This window comes from Macrobrachium nipponense, chromosome 10, assembly GCF_015104395.2.
Source record: "Macrobrachium nipponense isolate FS-2020 chromosome 10, ASM1510439v2, whole genome shotgun sequence".
NCBI lineage: Eukaryota > Metazoa > Arthropoda > Malacostraca > Decapoda > Palaemonidae > Macrobrachium > Macrobrachium nipponense.
Window position 1 is genome coordinate 32863005 of NC_087204.1, and position 13912 is coordinate 32876916.

Genomic DNA, 13912 nt, shown 5'->3' on the forward strand with positions numbered 1-13912 from the left:
AAACGATCTCTGCTACCCACCTCATGTAATTGATTAATGTTATCAAAAAGCTCACAAAACGTTTTATAGTGTTGCTATTAATGAAAAAGAAATCCCTAAAAATGTACTTAGCTTGCCTTACTTTCGTGGATTTGAAACCATAAAATCAATATTTAAATCGTTTAATGTTACTGTAGTGTTCTCTTATAACAATACCATTAAAGATATGCTAATTAAGAATAGTCCTGTAACAAATAACAACATCATTTACAAAATTCCTTGTAAGGATTGCCCATCTTTTTACGTTGGACAGTCAAGTAAAAATTTATGTTTACGTATTAAGCAGCATATGTATTCAGTTAGAACAGCCCCAACTTCAAATGCACTGTTCATCCATCTGAGTTAAAAATCTCATTGTATTAATTGGGGTGATACCTCTGTAATTGCTAGATCTAATGATTATATTTCAAGAAATTTACTGGAATCAGCAATTATACAAATTGCTAATAAAAACAACAAAAATCTTAGTCTGGGATTGTACCATTTGGACCCACATATTTGTAAAATGTTTATGAAGGACCTTAAAATAAATGAACAACTAATTAATTAGTCCCACATGTATATAGTTGTTATCTCTCTCTCTCTCTCTCTCTCTCTCTCTCTCTCTCTCTCTCTCTCTCTCTTCATTCTCCTCTCTCTCTCTCTCTCTCTCTCTCTCTCTCTCTCTCTCTCTCTCTCTCTCTCTCTCTCTCTCTCTCTCTCTTGCTCAATATATTTATTTCCCTTTTTTCGTCTTTTCACTAATAATTTTTTGGGGAACATTTTTGTAAATTTCATGGTAATAAGTTGTATATGCTTCCCTGTTTTTTTCAAAATGTATTGTTTTCTGGGTGAATCATCTGTTGACCACGTGTGTGCTCCTCCAAGGTGTGGCTGCCTAAAAATCGCTTATCCTGCCCTCAGGCGTTTCCACATTTCTGTAGAATGAAATCTACCTTATTGCTAATCTTGTATTGTCAATTTGGATATTAAGCCTACTTTGACTATGTTTTTCCTCTGTATGATCAGTTGTGCCTGAGTAAAGGGTCGTACTAGACCGACAGTGCTTGGCTATCTCGCTTTTCATTTTTCCTTCGTAGCAAAAACCTTTATCTATACATAGCATCACGTTTTATATACTTCGTGATCAAGTTATTCATATATATATATATATATATATATATATATATATATATATATATATTAATGTAGCCCAATTGTTTGCTTTACTACTGACTTCCATGACTAAGCCCTGAACACAACAAATACACGAGACGCCTTTTGCTCTGTTTTCTACATCAAGAGATTAAAACTAAAATGTTCTGAGTTGGGTTGATTACATATTGGTACCACATTTACTTCTAATATTTATCTGTGTTGTTGATTGTCTAATCCATCTTGTTGCCACAATATCCTGGATGTATGTGGAAAATTAAAGATAGTCTTCATTAGCAGTTTATTATGATAATTACATCGTAGCTTGAGACAAGAGAAAATAATACAAGCTCATGAGCGTGTAAACGACACAACTAACAACATTTGAGCATCAGAACTCAGCAGACAATAAGTAATCGCATCCTGTCACATGAGGTACAACTCACAAAATCATAGTCTGTGAGGTAGTTTGAGGGAGTTCAAATAGGAATCAATAAAAAATATGAAAACAAAATTACAACTCTTGTATATACTAAGCAATACTTAGCAATACTCAAGATTTGAACACATTCACTATACGAGATTTCCCTCTCTAGTTAAATAACATCTTGAGCTGTCAAATGAAAGACAACCTCCCGCCACTTAACTTATAACTAAGCAAACATATGTGTTTTCTCCCAACTCCACATTTAGGTCTCCATACGTCATCTTTCTTCTGTGGATCTTTTTATCTTGCTGTCAAAATATGTCAAGGCCATCCTTTCACTGCCTTAAAGACTAAATGGTCCAATAGTACAAGTGCTTAGCTGGACAGCCTAAATTCCATAAACTTTAATTTTTAGCCTATGTCATATTTCGTGTAAACAAAATATATAGATAAAAAAAAAACTTCCTTAGAATTATATCCAAGAATTACCCAAACATTTCATTTTCTCTGCAAGAGAAAAGGGTATCTCATCTATTACAAAATATGCAGCATAACTGAGAATGGTTATCACTGTACCCTTTAAACTGAGGAGCTGATGATAAAATGAAAACTTGGGAAGTTGTACTTAGAATCAATTCTCTACACTTGTTAAGAGTTACATGTTCAGTGTTGTCATGGTCTCACAAATTCCTCACGTTATTGTACTGAAAATCAGATATTAACTCAGGCTTAAATTTGTAAAAATCCTCAGGTGGAGTAAATGGAAAATATAATTGATGAACAACTTCTTGTTCCATTACGGACTTGCTTTTGATGAGCTATTGGTTCAGCAACTGAATCTGAGTGCAATTACTCCAGAATTGATCACTGAGATTTCCATTAACAGAATATGCTGCAGTCATTTTCATTATGTGTAGCCCCAAAATAGGTTTGGTTTGTCTTTTTCTGTAACAACACAGGTCAGCACTGGACAATACGTTGATGTCACAAATATCAGAACTTAGCCAACAATGTCACTGTCTTCTTAATACATAAGGTAGAACTAACAAAATCGTACTCCACGGGAAAGTATAAGATGGTTTAGGTCGGCCTCAATATAAAACAGAGAAGAGCATTGCAATACTTATACATACATAGTAATGCTTGGCAATACTCAATATGTGAACACGTTAACAATAAGGGATTTCCAACGGTAATTAAGTAACATCTTAATCAACACACGAGGCATACAATGACAGTGTCCTACCTTCCTTAACTTATGATTAAGCAAACATACATAAGAGTTTTCACTCAGTTTCTCATTTAGGTCTTCATACGTCATCTTCATTATGTTGTGGATCTTTTTATGCTGCTGTCTAAATACTCCAACTCTTTTTCACTGCCTTAAGCACTGAATAGTCCATGTGTTCCAGTGCTTGACAGCCGAAATTCCCCAACCTTCAATTTCCAGGTTACAGCATATGTCGTGTAATCAAAACACACTGTAAAATATTTCCTCAAAACTACATCCAAGAATTACCTAAACTTGTCATTTTATTCACTGAAGTGTTTGAAAACACATTTGATTTTCTCGACAAGCGCTAAAGCTGTCTGATCTGTTACTGAATCTGTAGCATAACTGAGAATGCTTATCACGTTTCCCTTAAAACTGAGTAGCTGATGATAAAATGGAAACTTGGAAAGGTGTATTTGGAAGTAATTTTCTGCATTTGTAAAAATGACTTGTTCGTTGCTGCCAAGGTCTCTCAAATTCCCCATGTTATTGTACTGAAAATCCGCTGTTAATTCAGGTTTAGATTTGTAGAAATCCTCAGGCGGAGTGTAAGGCAAATGTAATTGACGAACAACTTCTTGTTTGATTATGGACTTGTTTTTCAGGAGGTCTCGGTTCAGCGATTGAATCTTGGTGCAATTACTCCAGAACTGATCCCTGACATTTCTATCAACTGAATACACTGCGTTCATTTTCCTCATGTGTAATCCTAAAATCGGTTTGGCTTCTTTCTCCAAATAACGGCGTATATCAGCTGTGTACAAAACGCTAATGTCGTAAGCATCTTTAATCACACCAGCTTCCTGCACCAGTTCTACTAAGGCAGTAGTTGTAATGCCTTGAAAGGCATTTCCAAAAGTGATTCCTCTCTCCTTGCACTTTACCGAGATTTTTTTGACAGAAGTTGCATCCAATTCCGTCTTAATATGTCGAGTACATGGTGTTTCTACCCTGGGAGGTGGAAAAGCTTCGAGAAGGAGTGGCTGCTTGTTTGCTCTTGAAATCTCGTTTTTCAAGTGTGTCAGCTCATCATGATTTTGAAGAAATTCTTGTGCATATTGCTCGTAAATGCTTATACACTCTTCATTGGATTTGTACACGCCCAATGGAGAGTCATCTATCTCTTTACCCTCCAAGATGGTACTTAGCATACTTGGAATGTAACTCACAAACAACGTAGCAGAAAGTCCATCAGTGACTGCATGGTGTGGACAGTCGAGTAAATAATACTGGTAAGGGTATTTCGTCTTCAAGTCGGGAAAAGGGCAAGGGTCATTGTCATCAGCTGGAATCATTACGTACCTGCTCATTGGACCATTCGCTTCATCAAAAGGTCGATAAATCTCATCGATAGCTTGATGCTTCGGTGTTCCCTTTTCACACACCTTCCAAAGAATTAGATGTTACAAAGCTTTAATTGACTTCCTAAGACATTTGGTTTTCGAATCCACAGGACACCACATCTAAATGATAAAGGCTTAGTAACTGATAGAATCCTAAGTATAAATAACAAATCAGAGCTTTGATATTCCCTTCTCGTGCATCTGCTGCATTGTTTGAGGTTACCATCTTTTATCTGAGTGCCTGAATTATTTAGTACCCAAATGAAAATAGCAATAAATGATATAGGTAAAGGCACAGCAAAGCTTAAAGAGAATGTGTTGTTCATCAAAATAGTAGTCTTTGATCAATTTTAAAGCAAGATTCAGGTTATTATAATTTGGGGAAACATCATAAAACTTTACAAATTAAAGTCAAGTAAAACTCAAGTTCTGAAAAATTTATTTGAAAAATTGATTATGCATACAGTTTTTAAACTAATGACAGAGAAAAACACCTTACCTTGAAATCCAGCTCAGCGTCACCATCAGGTTTGAAAAACCATAGTTCACCATCCCTTTCTCTAATTCTGAGTTGATAGGGAGGGAATCTCCTGCAAATTTTAAGTTTGGATTAAGTAAATGAGTGAGGCAGCAGCGACTGATGGTGCGGGGTTTAAGATGAGACCATTTTGATGATTTAAGCTTTTAGCAGTTATGCAATCTGGCAGCCGTATTATTTGTAAGAGCTGATGATACAGAACTTGCCAGATTAAAGAAATTGGATGAATCAAGGTACTGAGTGGACCGGACCAAAGCGGTGAATCTATATCAATTAATCATTAGGATGTTTCAGATCAAATTATTTCAAAGAACAATGATCCTGGATGTAATATGCAAGCAGACTGCTATTTCTTTTGATCAATGAGTTTCTGAATACTCTGAAAACCTAAAGTGAAGCTCGACGTGAATGCTACCATACTGCAGTTAAACTTGTCATAAATACACACCGGCAGCTTATAGCACACGCATCAAAAATAGATTCATTTCAAGTCAGCATCTTATAGATAGTCCCAAGCATGTTCCATATAATCCAGAATTTGCCAAAGATTTCCTTCCTCCTTCTATTAGTTAGTTTATTTACGACAGATTTATGATATGCGTGCGACACGTTTCTGATGTTTGTTTAAGAAATGTTTTACTGTAGTATGGACACATTCTAAATTGATTGAGAGGGACATTGGTGAACAAACCTTTTGAATGTAACGAAACCTTAATACCTTATATCTGTACATAAAAGGCACATACCCAAAACAAGCCATACATATATTTGGGCTTGAAATTTAATCGTAAAAAACACACCATAAATGAATGCCAGTAAACTAAAAATAAAGTTGAGTAAAGTTTACCTGGTCAAGTGCTTCAGAGCTCGTTCCATAATATCAGCAGTGATGGGTTTCCGGGAATTTAGGGTGAAATGTCCGGTTGTGTGTTTAGTCCCTGCTTTGTGTCCATAGACGTACAATTTTTCGTCAGCAAACAACTTGCACACCCATTTTCCGTATCTCTGTATTAGAAATGGATCAAGACATTGCAGGATAATGTTATGAGAAACTATGTGCTTTGCCAGAGCTAATGGTAAATATCTACAGCCGTTATAATTGGAGATTCTTGATTGGTTGATGTACTTGAATTTTAACTTCTATTGAGTGTTGAGTAGCAAGAGTTTTAATGATATGGCTGAGAATATTCACCTTCGGCTCAAAAGTGATGGTAATATTAGAAAGGATTTAGGTAGCAAAAAACTGGCCAATTAGAGACATTAGATATTGTCCCAAAACTAGGACAAAGGAACCTTCATTTGCATACTTATAGAGACCAATGGACCAAATAGCAGACCTGACTCAGAAAAATATATGAAGATACAGTATAACTAGACTGCTGAGTCACATTTGGTCATAAGTGACAGGTAGAAAATTGCAGCAGAACGAAGCTGAAGAATAATGGACAGCCAAGTGGAATGGATAGTAAAAATGTTAGAACCTTTATTTCCTACATATTCTGAATGGTTGATATTACGACAAATCCAAATTCAGAGATGTGATCGAAAAGAAAAGTGAATTCAAGAAAGTTGCAACTAATTTATGAGGTTTGCAAGAATATCACTTGTGAAAAATACTATGTATTGTTATCGTATGGGGCTTGCTGCACAATACCTGAGGAAAATTATGGACGGTAAACCTCTTCAAATCCCACCCATCCCAACTAATAGGGGTAAATATGTATCTATATAAACAAAACATAGACTATGAGGGATATAGTTACCATATGGGGTTTGCTGTATTATGTCTGAGGAAAAGGTGTAGACTGAAACTCCGCCAGCCCCGCCCCATCCCAGCCTAATAGGAGTAAATATGCTCTATGTCTATAAAAATGCACAGGCTTACGGGATATATTGCAGTATTTAAACAGTGTCTGACAAGGACTTACCTGGTAAGGCAACTCTTTGAAGAAGATATTTGTCTAGAGAAACAAGGCCTTGAAATTTGAACATATCCTCGGAATCCCTTGTGGTTAAGCCTTAACATCTTGTGGCAGATCTGATAGACAAAAGGAAATCATAAGATCAAGGCTATCAAGTGGGAAAACAGACCATTACTTACGAAACAAAAACATAAGTCTGAACGTTATGTAAAATTTTACGGCCTTGTTATCTTGAAGCGCCATCTATTTTGATCAAACCTTATGGGTATTAACAGATTGGAGGCTGTCTTTACAGATAACATATGATTCATCCGTCCACGTAATAGCAATAATTAGTGATCATCATTAATGATAATTGAGATCTGAAAATAATGATAATAATGAAATGAAAGATACTAAGAATTATACTGCTTCTACTACTAATAATAATAATATAATAATAATAATAATTCATCTCCCTCTGTACCTCAAACTCATGCATATATCTGGGAAGGCCCATTTCGTCACTTTACAAGATTCAACGATAAAAGAAAACACCACCTATCATGACTCTGCAAGATACGTCAGCTCTTTTAATCGCGACAACACACTGTTTATCTCTGATATAAATAAGCCCCATATCTTTTGTTCTTAGGTCTCGCAGTCTACACTGATAAAGGATGACCGACATCGCCTAATCACGAAAACGTTGCGAATAGTGAAATCTTCCGTTAATTCAGAAAAATCAAAGCAGCCATTTTTAGGGGTTTTTTTTATTTGATGAATTTAAGAGATAACAATTGGGATTTACATATGGAGCTGAAGGTTGATGAAATGATGTTGTTAAATAAAGTATGATAGATGTTTGATACAAGAGTAGTGGGTCATTTCCTGAATAATTGAAGGCAATTGATAAATCACCAAAAATAAAGACTATACATATTAATTTACTTTGCGGTACTTTATAGTCGCTTGAAAATTAATGAAAATAAAGTTGAACTTTCTCTTCATTTTTAAGGGGAAAACTTATTAGATAGTAATTGTCAAAATATAACTACATTTAATTGCCAAATTCCTTGGGGGTAGCTTACATGCTTCTAAACACTACCACGATCAGCGAACATGAATTATTATTATTATTATTATTAACCAAACAAAACCTTCTTTCAGTTTTTCTTCTGAAAATTGAAAAAGAAACCCACAAAATCACTTTGTAACTTGTTACTTCTAAGTATTTACATTTAGTTTTACTCCACACTCGAGTACTTTCATCGGCCCTGGTTCCTGTGGCCCATTCTCAAGAGATGTTTGGGATGTTAGGCCTGGTCAAGGCCCAGCAGTCTTCAGGAACTTCTCGTTGAGCTGTCATTTATGTAATGGCTGTTCTGGTTTTCTTTAGAGTTGCCAATCCCCTTTGTCGCTCTGATATCCTGAGCTTATGGGATCTTCTGAGAAAATCCCATGAGCCGAGCTTTGATATTAAAAGAAGCTAAGATTGACCCTGCTGACCTGGAGATTAGGTTTCCTGCCCAACAGACTTTTGGTGACCACACCCTTACCACAAGCGTGAATCCCATTGACCATCAGCTCAAGATATCAGAGCGACAAGAGGGGATTGGCAACTCTCAAGAAAACCAGAACAGACATTACATAAATGACAGCTCAACGAAAAGAAGTTCCAGAAGACTGCTGGGCTTGACCCAGGCTAACAACCCAACATCTCTTGGGAATAGGCCACAGACAGGGCCTGAAAGTACTCGAGTGTGGAGTAAAACTAAATTGTAAATACTTAGAAGTAAACAAGTTACAAAGTGATTTTGTGGGTTTCTTTTTCAATTATTATTATTATCATTATTAGGAAGGAGGCCTTCTCTGAGGGCAGTAGCATTGAATACAATAGCTGTTTCAATGGTATTTAATTTATATAGAATCTTCTCAATTCTTCTTATTATCTTTTTCTCGTCAGCATGTAGCTGGTGTATTAAGTTTCCTAAGGACATGTAAAGATTTTCATTTGTCTTAGGTTTATTCCTCTAACGTGTCGACAGCGCACAGGCAGTCATCTATGAGAGTTTACAGTACAGTGAATTAAGATACGTTTTACAAGTATTTATAGCATGCAAGGTCGTGTACAATCGGTGGGCGGGTCGGTGGGAACGGATTTTAATTGGTCGTTGGATGGTAACGAAATCTCCCCTGAGGCGTTCAGACCTACGTAGTTTGGACGGGGTTATTATCTTGGGCTCAATACCCACGTGACAAAAAAGCCAAACCACACGCCAAGCGCCTGGAGGTCGAAGTCCTCCTTGACTCTATCCAGTCCCTCGAGGACGAAGGCAGGGTCAGAAGCCCTTACCGACCGAGGAGCCCCATACAGAAGCGCTATCCTTACCAGAGAATTGAAAGAAACTGCTAAAAACTTGAAATCAAACCAAGAAATAACAATAAGAAGGGCAGACAAAGCTGCTGCCCTAGTGCTCATCAAGACCTCTGAATATCACGAGAAAACTGCGGACCAAATACTGGCTGATCAATCCAAATTCAGAAAAATCAACAAGAACCCCATCGAAGACATCCGACGAGACATACATTAATAGGACGGTCGAAAGAATCCATGTCGCTAGGAATGCTCCCAGACTTCCCCTTGCCCAGGGTGACTTTAATCCAGGGTATATTTACGGTACCGTAAAAACCCACAAGCTGGAAATCCTCTTCACCCTATTATAAGCCAAATCCAACCCCGACTTACAAAATCGCTAAGAGACTCAATGAACTCCTCACGCCATATATCCCTGACAGGTATTGTCTACAGTCATCTACCGACTTTTTACGTAAACTCCGAGACTCTCCGTCTACAGGTATCATCGCCTCTCTTGATGTCGAGAGCCTCTTCACGAACGTTCCAGTCGACGAGATGATTGAACACATCCTCGACAGAGTATACAGATGTGAGGAGACACAGGCTTTGAACATCCCCAAGGACGCCCTAAAAGCCCTCCTTGAAATATGTACCAAGAAGGCACCATTCACGATCCCACAGAGGACATCTTTATTGCCAGATTGACGGCGTGGCAATGGGATCCCTATTAGGGGTTCTATTTGCCAACTTCTACATGAGTGTCGTCGAAGAAAGAGTTTTCAATAAGATCCCCTGTCCTCCCCAATACTACCGCTACATAGACGACACCTTCATAAAAGTTGACAGAGAAGAGGACCTTGAAACTTTAAGAAACACTTCGAAGAATGCTCCATCCTCCACTTCACGTGTGAACGCAACGTTGACGTGCCCTACCCTTCCTGGACGTTCGGGTACAGCAGACCCCTACGGGATACACCAACACGGTTTACAAGAAACCCACAAACCCGGGTCTATGCCTTAATGGGTCCAGCGAGTGCCCAGACAGGTATAAAGATCGGTGGTAGATGCCTTCGTCCGCCGCGCCGTTACACACTGTTCCACATGGAGAGAAACCAACAGGGAGATCGAAAGGTCTACACAAGTTCTCATTAATAATAACTTTTCAAACCGTATGGTCGAACACCAAACGAGGGACTCCATAAATAAATGGCACCAAGAAAGAACGACCGTAACTAACGACCAAAGTGGAGCTATAAAAATATTTTATAAAAATCATATGCACCACAAATATTGGAAGATGAAAAGGCTATAAGGAAAATAATCAGTGAAAATGTCTCCCCCACTACAGAAAGTGATAAAATTAGCCTCATAGTTTATTACAAAAACATGAAAACCAGCCAGCTGCTTCTTAGAAACAACCCGGCGCCCCCAGAAACGTCTTTGAAGAGAAGGAGTGTCATCTACGAATTCACATGCTCGGTGGATGGATGCCACCATTCTTATATCGGGATGACCACTACCAGATTCTCCAAGCGTCTCTCGTGTCATCTTCAAGAAGGGGCCATTTTCATTCACTATAGGAAAACATAACAAGAGACCAGAGCTGAGCTTATAAAGAACATAGAAATTATTGACCATGTACCGGACCGAAAAACGCCTACGTTATCTTGAAGCATTACATATATTAGAGAAAAAACCGACTATCAACACGGTAAAAGAAACAGAGTTTTCTTCCCACCATCATAAGAAGAAATGGCGCAAGAAACCAACCGACTACGTATACCGCCACGAGAGAGAGAGGAGAAGATCGAGGGGGAGAGACAGAGACAGAGACAGAGAGAGAGAGATCGAGGGGGGAGAGACAGAGAGAGAGATAGAGAGAGAGAGAGAAAAGAGAGAGAAACGAGAAAGAGAGAGACAGGAGCAGGCAGAGAGAAAGAAAGAGAGCGCGAGAAGGAGCGAACGAGAGAGAGAGGGAGAGGAACTTGCAGAAAGAGAAAGAGAGAGAGCAAGAGAAGGAGAAAGAGCGGAAGAAGTAGAGAGAGAAAGCGGGAGAGGAACGAGCGGAAGATATATCAACTGTACAGCCTGCCGCCCAAGAGGTGGGTACCCCAACCAACACCCAACCGACGCTAATAACCCCGTCCAAACTACGTAGGTCTGAATGCCTCAGGGGGAGATTTCGTTACCATCCAACGACCAATTAAAATCCGTTCCCACCGACCGACCCGCCACCGATTGTACACGACCTTGCATGCTATAAATACTTGTAAAACGTATCTTAATTCACTGTACTGTAAACTCTCATAGATGACTGCCTGTGCGCTGTCGGCACGTTAGAGGAATAAACCTAAGACAAATGAAAATTTTTACATGTCCTTAGGAAACTTAATACACCAGCTACATGCTGACGAGAAAAGGATAATAAGAAGAATTGAGAAGATTCTATATAAATTAAATGCCGTTGAAACAGCTATATTATTATTATTATTATTATTATTATTATTATTATTATTATTATTATTATTATTATATTCACAAGATGAACCCTCTTCGTTTGGAACAAGCCGACAGGGGCCACTGATTTGCAAATCACGCTTCAAAAGAGTATCATGCTCATTTGAAAAAGGTAAGAGAAGTTAATAGGAAATATATTGAAAGAACAGATCAGTTATTATAAAAAAAAAAAAAAGATTCTTAAATGTAAGTAAATTTTTCAAATACAAGGAGATACCATTTTACAACTTTACAAGATCAGAGCTTGAATTCAACAACGGGTAACAGATGTCCTCAGCCTTGGTAAGCAAACCTGGGTCTGGTGGAGGATCTACATTGCATCTTAATTGGTTCAAGGTATTCCTGATAAATATGTTTAATATTTATTAGCTGTAAAGTAATACATTTACTACAGTCACTGCAAGTTCACTTTAATGTGTGAAAAATAGTCATTCAGATTCAATCCTTGTTGAATGTGGTGAACAGACAAATATTTAATTCGTGCAATGAATAATCATCACTCAACCGAACCATGGTATTTGTTAGGGCCAATACGGACTACAATATAGTGAGAAAACTACGATTTGTGGAAACATTTTCTTTAAATGATTATGATTATGAAGCGAATTAGGAAATATCATAACCATTATTAACCAGAAAATTCCCCATAAGAACTCTTTGACCAATTTGTGAATTTAATGTTTATAATAATGGTACATGTTCATGAACAGATTTAAAGTTCATTTCCCTCGGAATTTAATGTCAATTATTAGGACAAGTGATTGGGTCGCTTATCACAAAACTCACCTTCAATACGACGTCTTATGTCCGTGAATAGATCACAAATAAGGTATGGGAAATCAGAGTTTCTGAGGTGTTGAGAAAAAGGTTAAGATAGGCCCAGACTTACTGGTGCACCTTTCACCCACAACAGAGCGAAAAAAATGATGCTCCAAAATACCGTGCAGCCTCTGCCTGTCTTATCTGATATTCTATGGAGAAACTCTATATTCTTATCAGCCATAATTGGTCCATATGACCTTATTGGTTTTTGGCTAGGCTCCTTAATCAGCTCTTATGTTTCGTGATAAAAATGACTTAAAATACTCATTATGAATTGATGTTATTTACTCAAATAATCTAATTTTGCTTTCCGCTCGACGAGAATAAACTCACTTCTTGTGTTTAATATAAAACTGGCTTGAAGTAACCATTACGATTTACTTATTACTATAAGTCTCTAGTTATAGAATAAAACCACAGAAAGAGAGAGGGAAAGCGCAAGACAGACCCATTTGTGTGTATGAAAAACACTGAACAGAAGATAAAGAAATTGAGAGATAGATAGAGAGAGAGATATACAGACAGAGAGAGAGAGAGAGAGAGAGAGAGAGGAGCTGTGGGGTTATGATTCCACTGAAACATTGGGGAAAGAACAAGACAGAGACCATACTATTCTCTCTCTCTCTCTCTCTCTCTGTGTGTGTGTGTGTGTGTGTGTGTGTGTGTGTGTGTGCATAAAAAGCGTATACTTTCCAAAACACTGAACAGATAGTAAAAACTTATGCTCAAACTCATTTGCCAAAAAGTTACAAACTGCACGGGCGAAGTTTTAAGGCAGGCCACCCACCCACCCAATCAGTCACCTACAACTTAGAAACTTCCCAGGAGGCAAACTTCTGAAGTTTTATATCATCCCGAAGCGGAATGTTACTTTCAATTTTCTTTTCTAATAACAGATGTCTTCTTTCTTTGTTTCCAGCTACCTTCTGTTGCTTCTTTCAAACGAACACCATGTTCGTTGGTAACTTAAGTTTCAAGTCAGTGACCCCTGGGGCGGTGTTTCATATGAATAGGGTTTATCTTCTGAATAATAATAATAATAATAATAATAATAATAATACTTAGGAAGCAGACCCTCTCTCAAGCATACTTTATAAAGTAATGGCTACTTCGCATCAAGCATACTTTAAAAGTAATGGCTACTTCAGCAGCATTCACTTTGTAGAGATTCTTCTCTATTTTCCGAATAGCGGCTTTTTCCGTGCTACTTAGACAGGCTAGTAGAGCGCCTATAGAGGTCATGATCAAATACAGAGTCTAAATTGGTGTATATATTTGAATTTTACAGATAAACTATGATACCATAGTTATCAAAGTCATTAACGATATATATATATATATATGTCTCTCTCTCTCTCTCTCTCTCTCTCTCTCTCTCTTTCTTGAAGCAAGCGAGCTTTCGTCTGGAGCTGCCAGACATCCTCGGGCTGGGAAGCTGAGGGTGGACTGATCTTGATACTGTGTCTGTCCTCGTTTATATTTGGAGTTGACAGCAGGGGTCTGCCCCATGCTGATCTACTATTGGCTGGTGGCGGTAGGTCTTCGTTTTCATTGGTGGC

General features: G+C 37.8%; 2 protein-coding genes across 2 annotated transcripts in view; both read right to left on the reverse strand.

Annotated features, from left to right (window-relative positions):
- LOC135223557 (uncharacterized) overlaps positions 1-6816 on the reverse strand; it is a 49965-nt gene extending 43149 nt beyond the window's left edge. The window contains exon 1 of the mRNA XM_064262067.1: positions 6683-6816. Within this exon, the coding sequence (XP_064118137.1) occupies positions 6683-6780 (98 nt within the window). The 5' untranslated portion in view covers positions 6781-6816. The remainder of the gene's footprint in view (positions 1-6682) is intronic.
- On the reverse strand, positions 2491-5749 carry LOC135223556 (uncharacterized). Its single transcript, XM_064262063.1, has 3 exons — positions 5602-5749; positions 4716-4806; positions 2491-4258 (listed from the first exon to the last, which is right to left on the reverse strand). Exons 1-3 carry the CDS (start codon positions 5628-5630, stop codon positions 3134-3136), a joined length of 1245 nt encoding a protein of 414 aa, XP_064118133.1. The 5' UTR covers positions 5631-5749; the 3' UTR covers positions 2491-3133.
- Positions 6817-13912: the final 7096 nt, after the last annotated feature.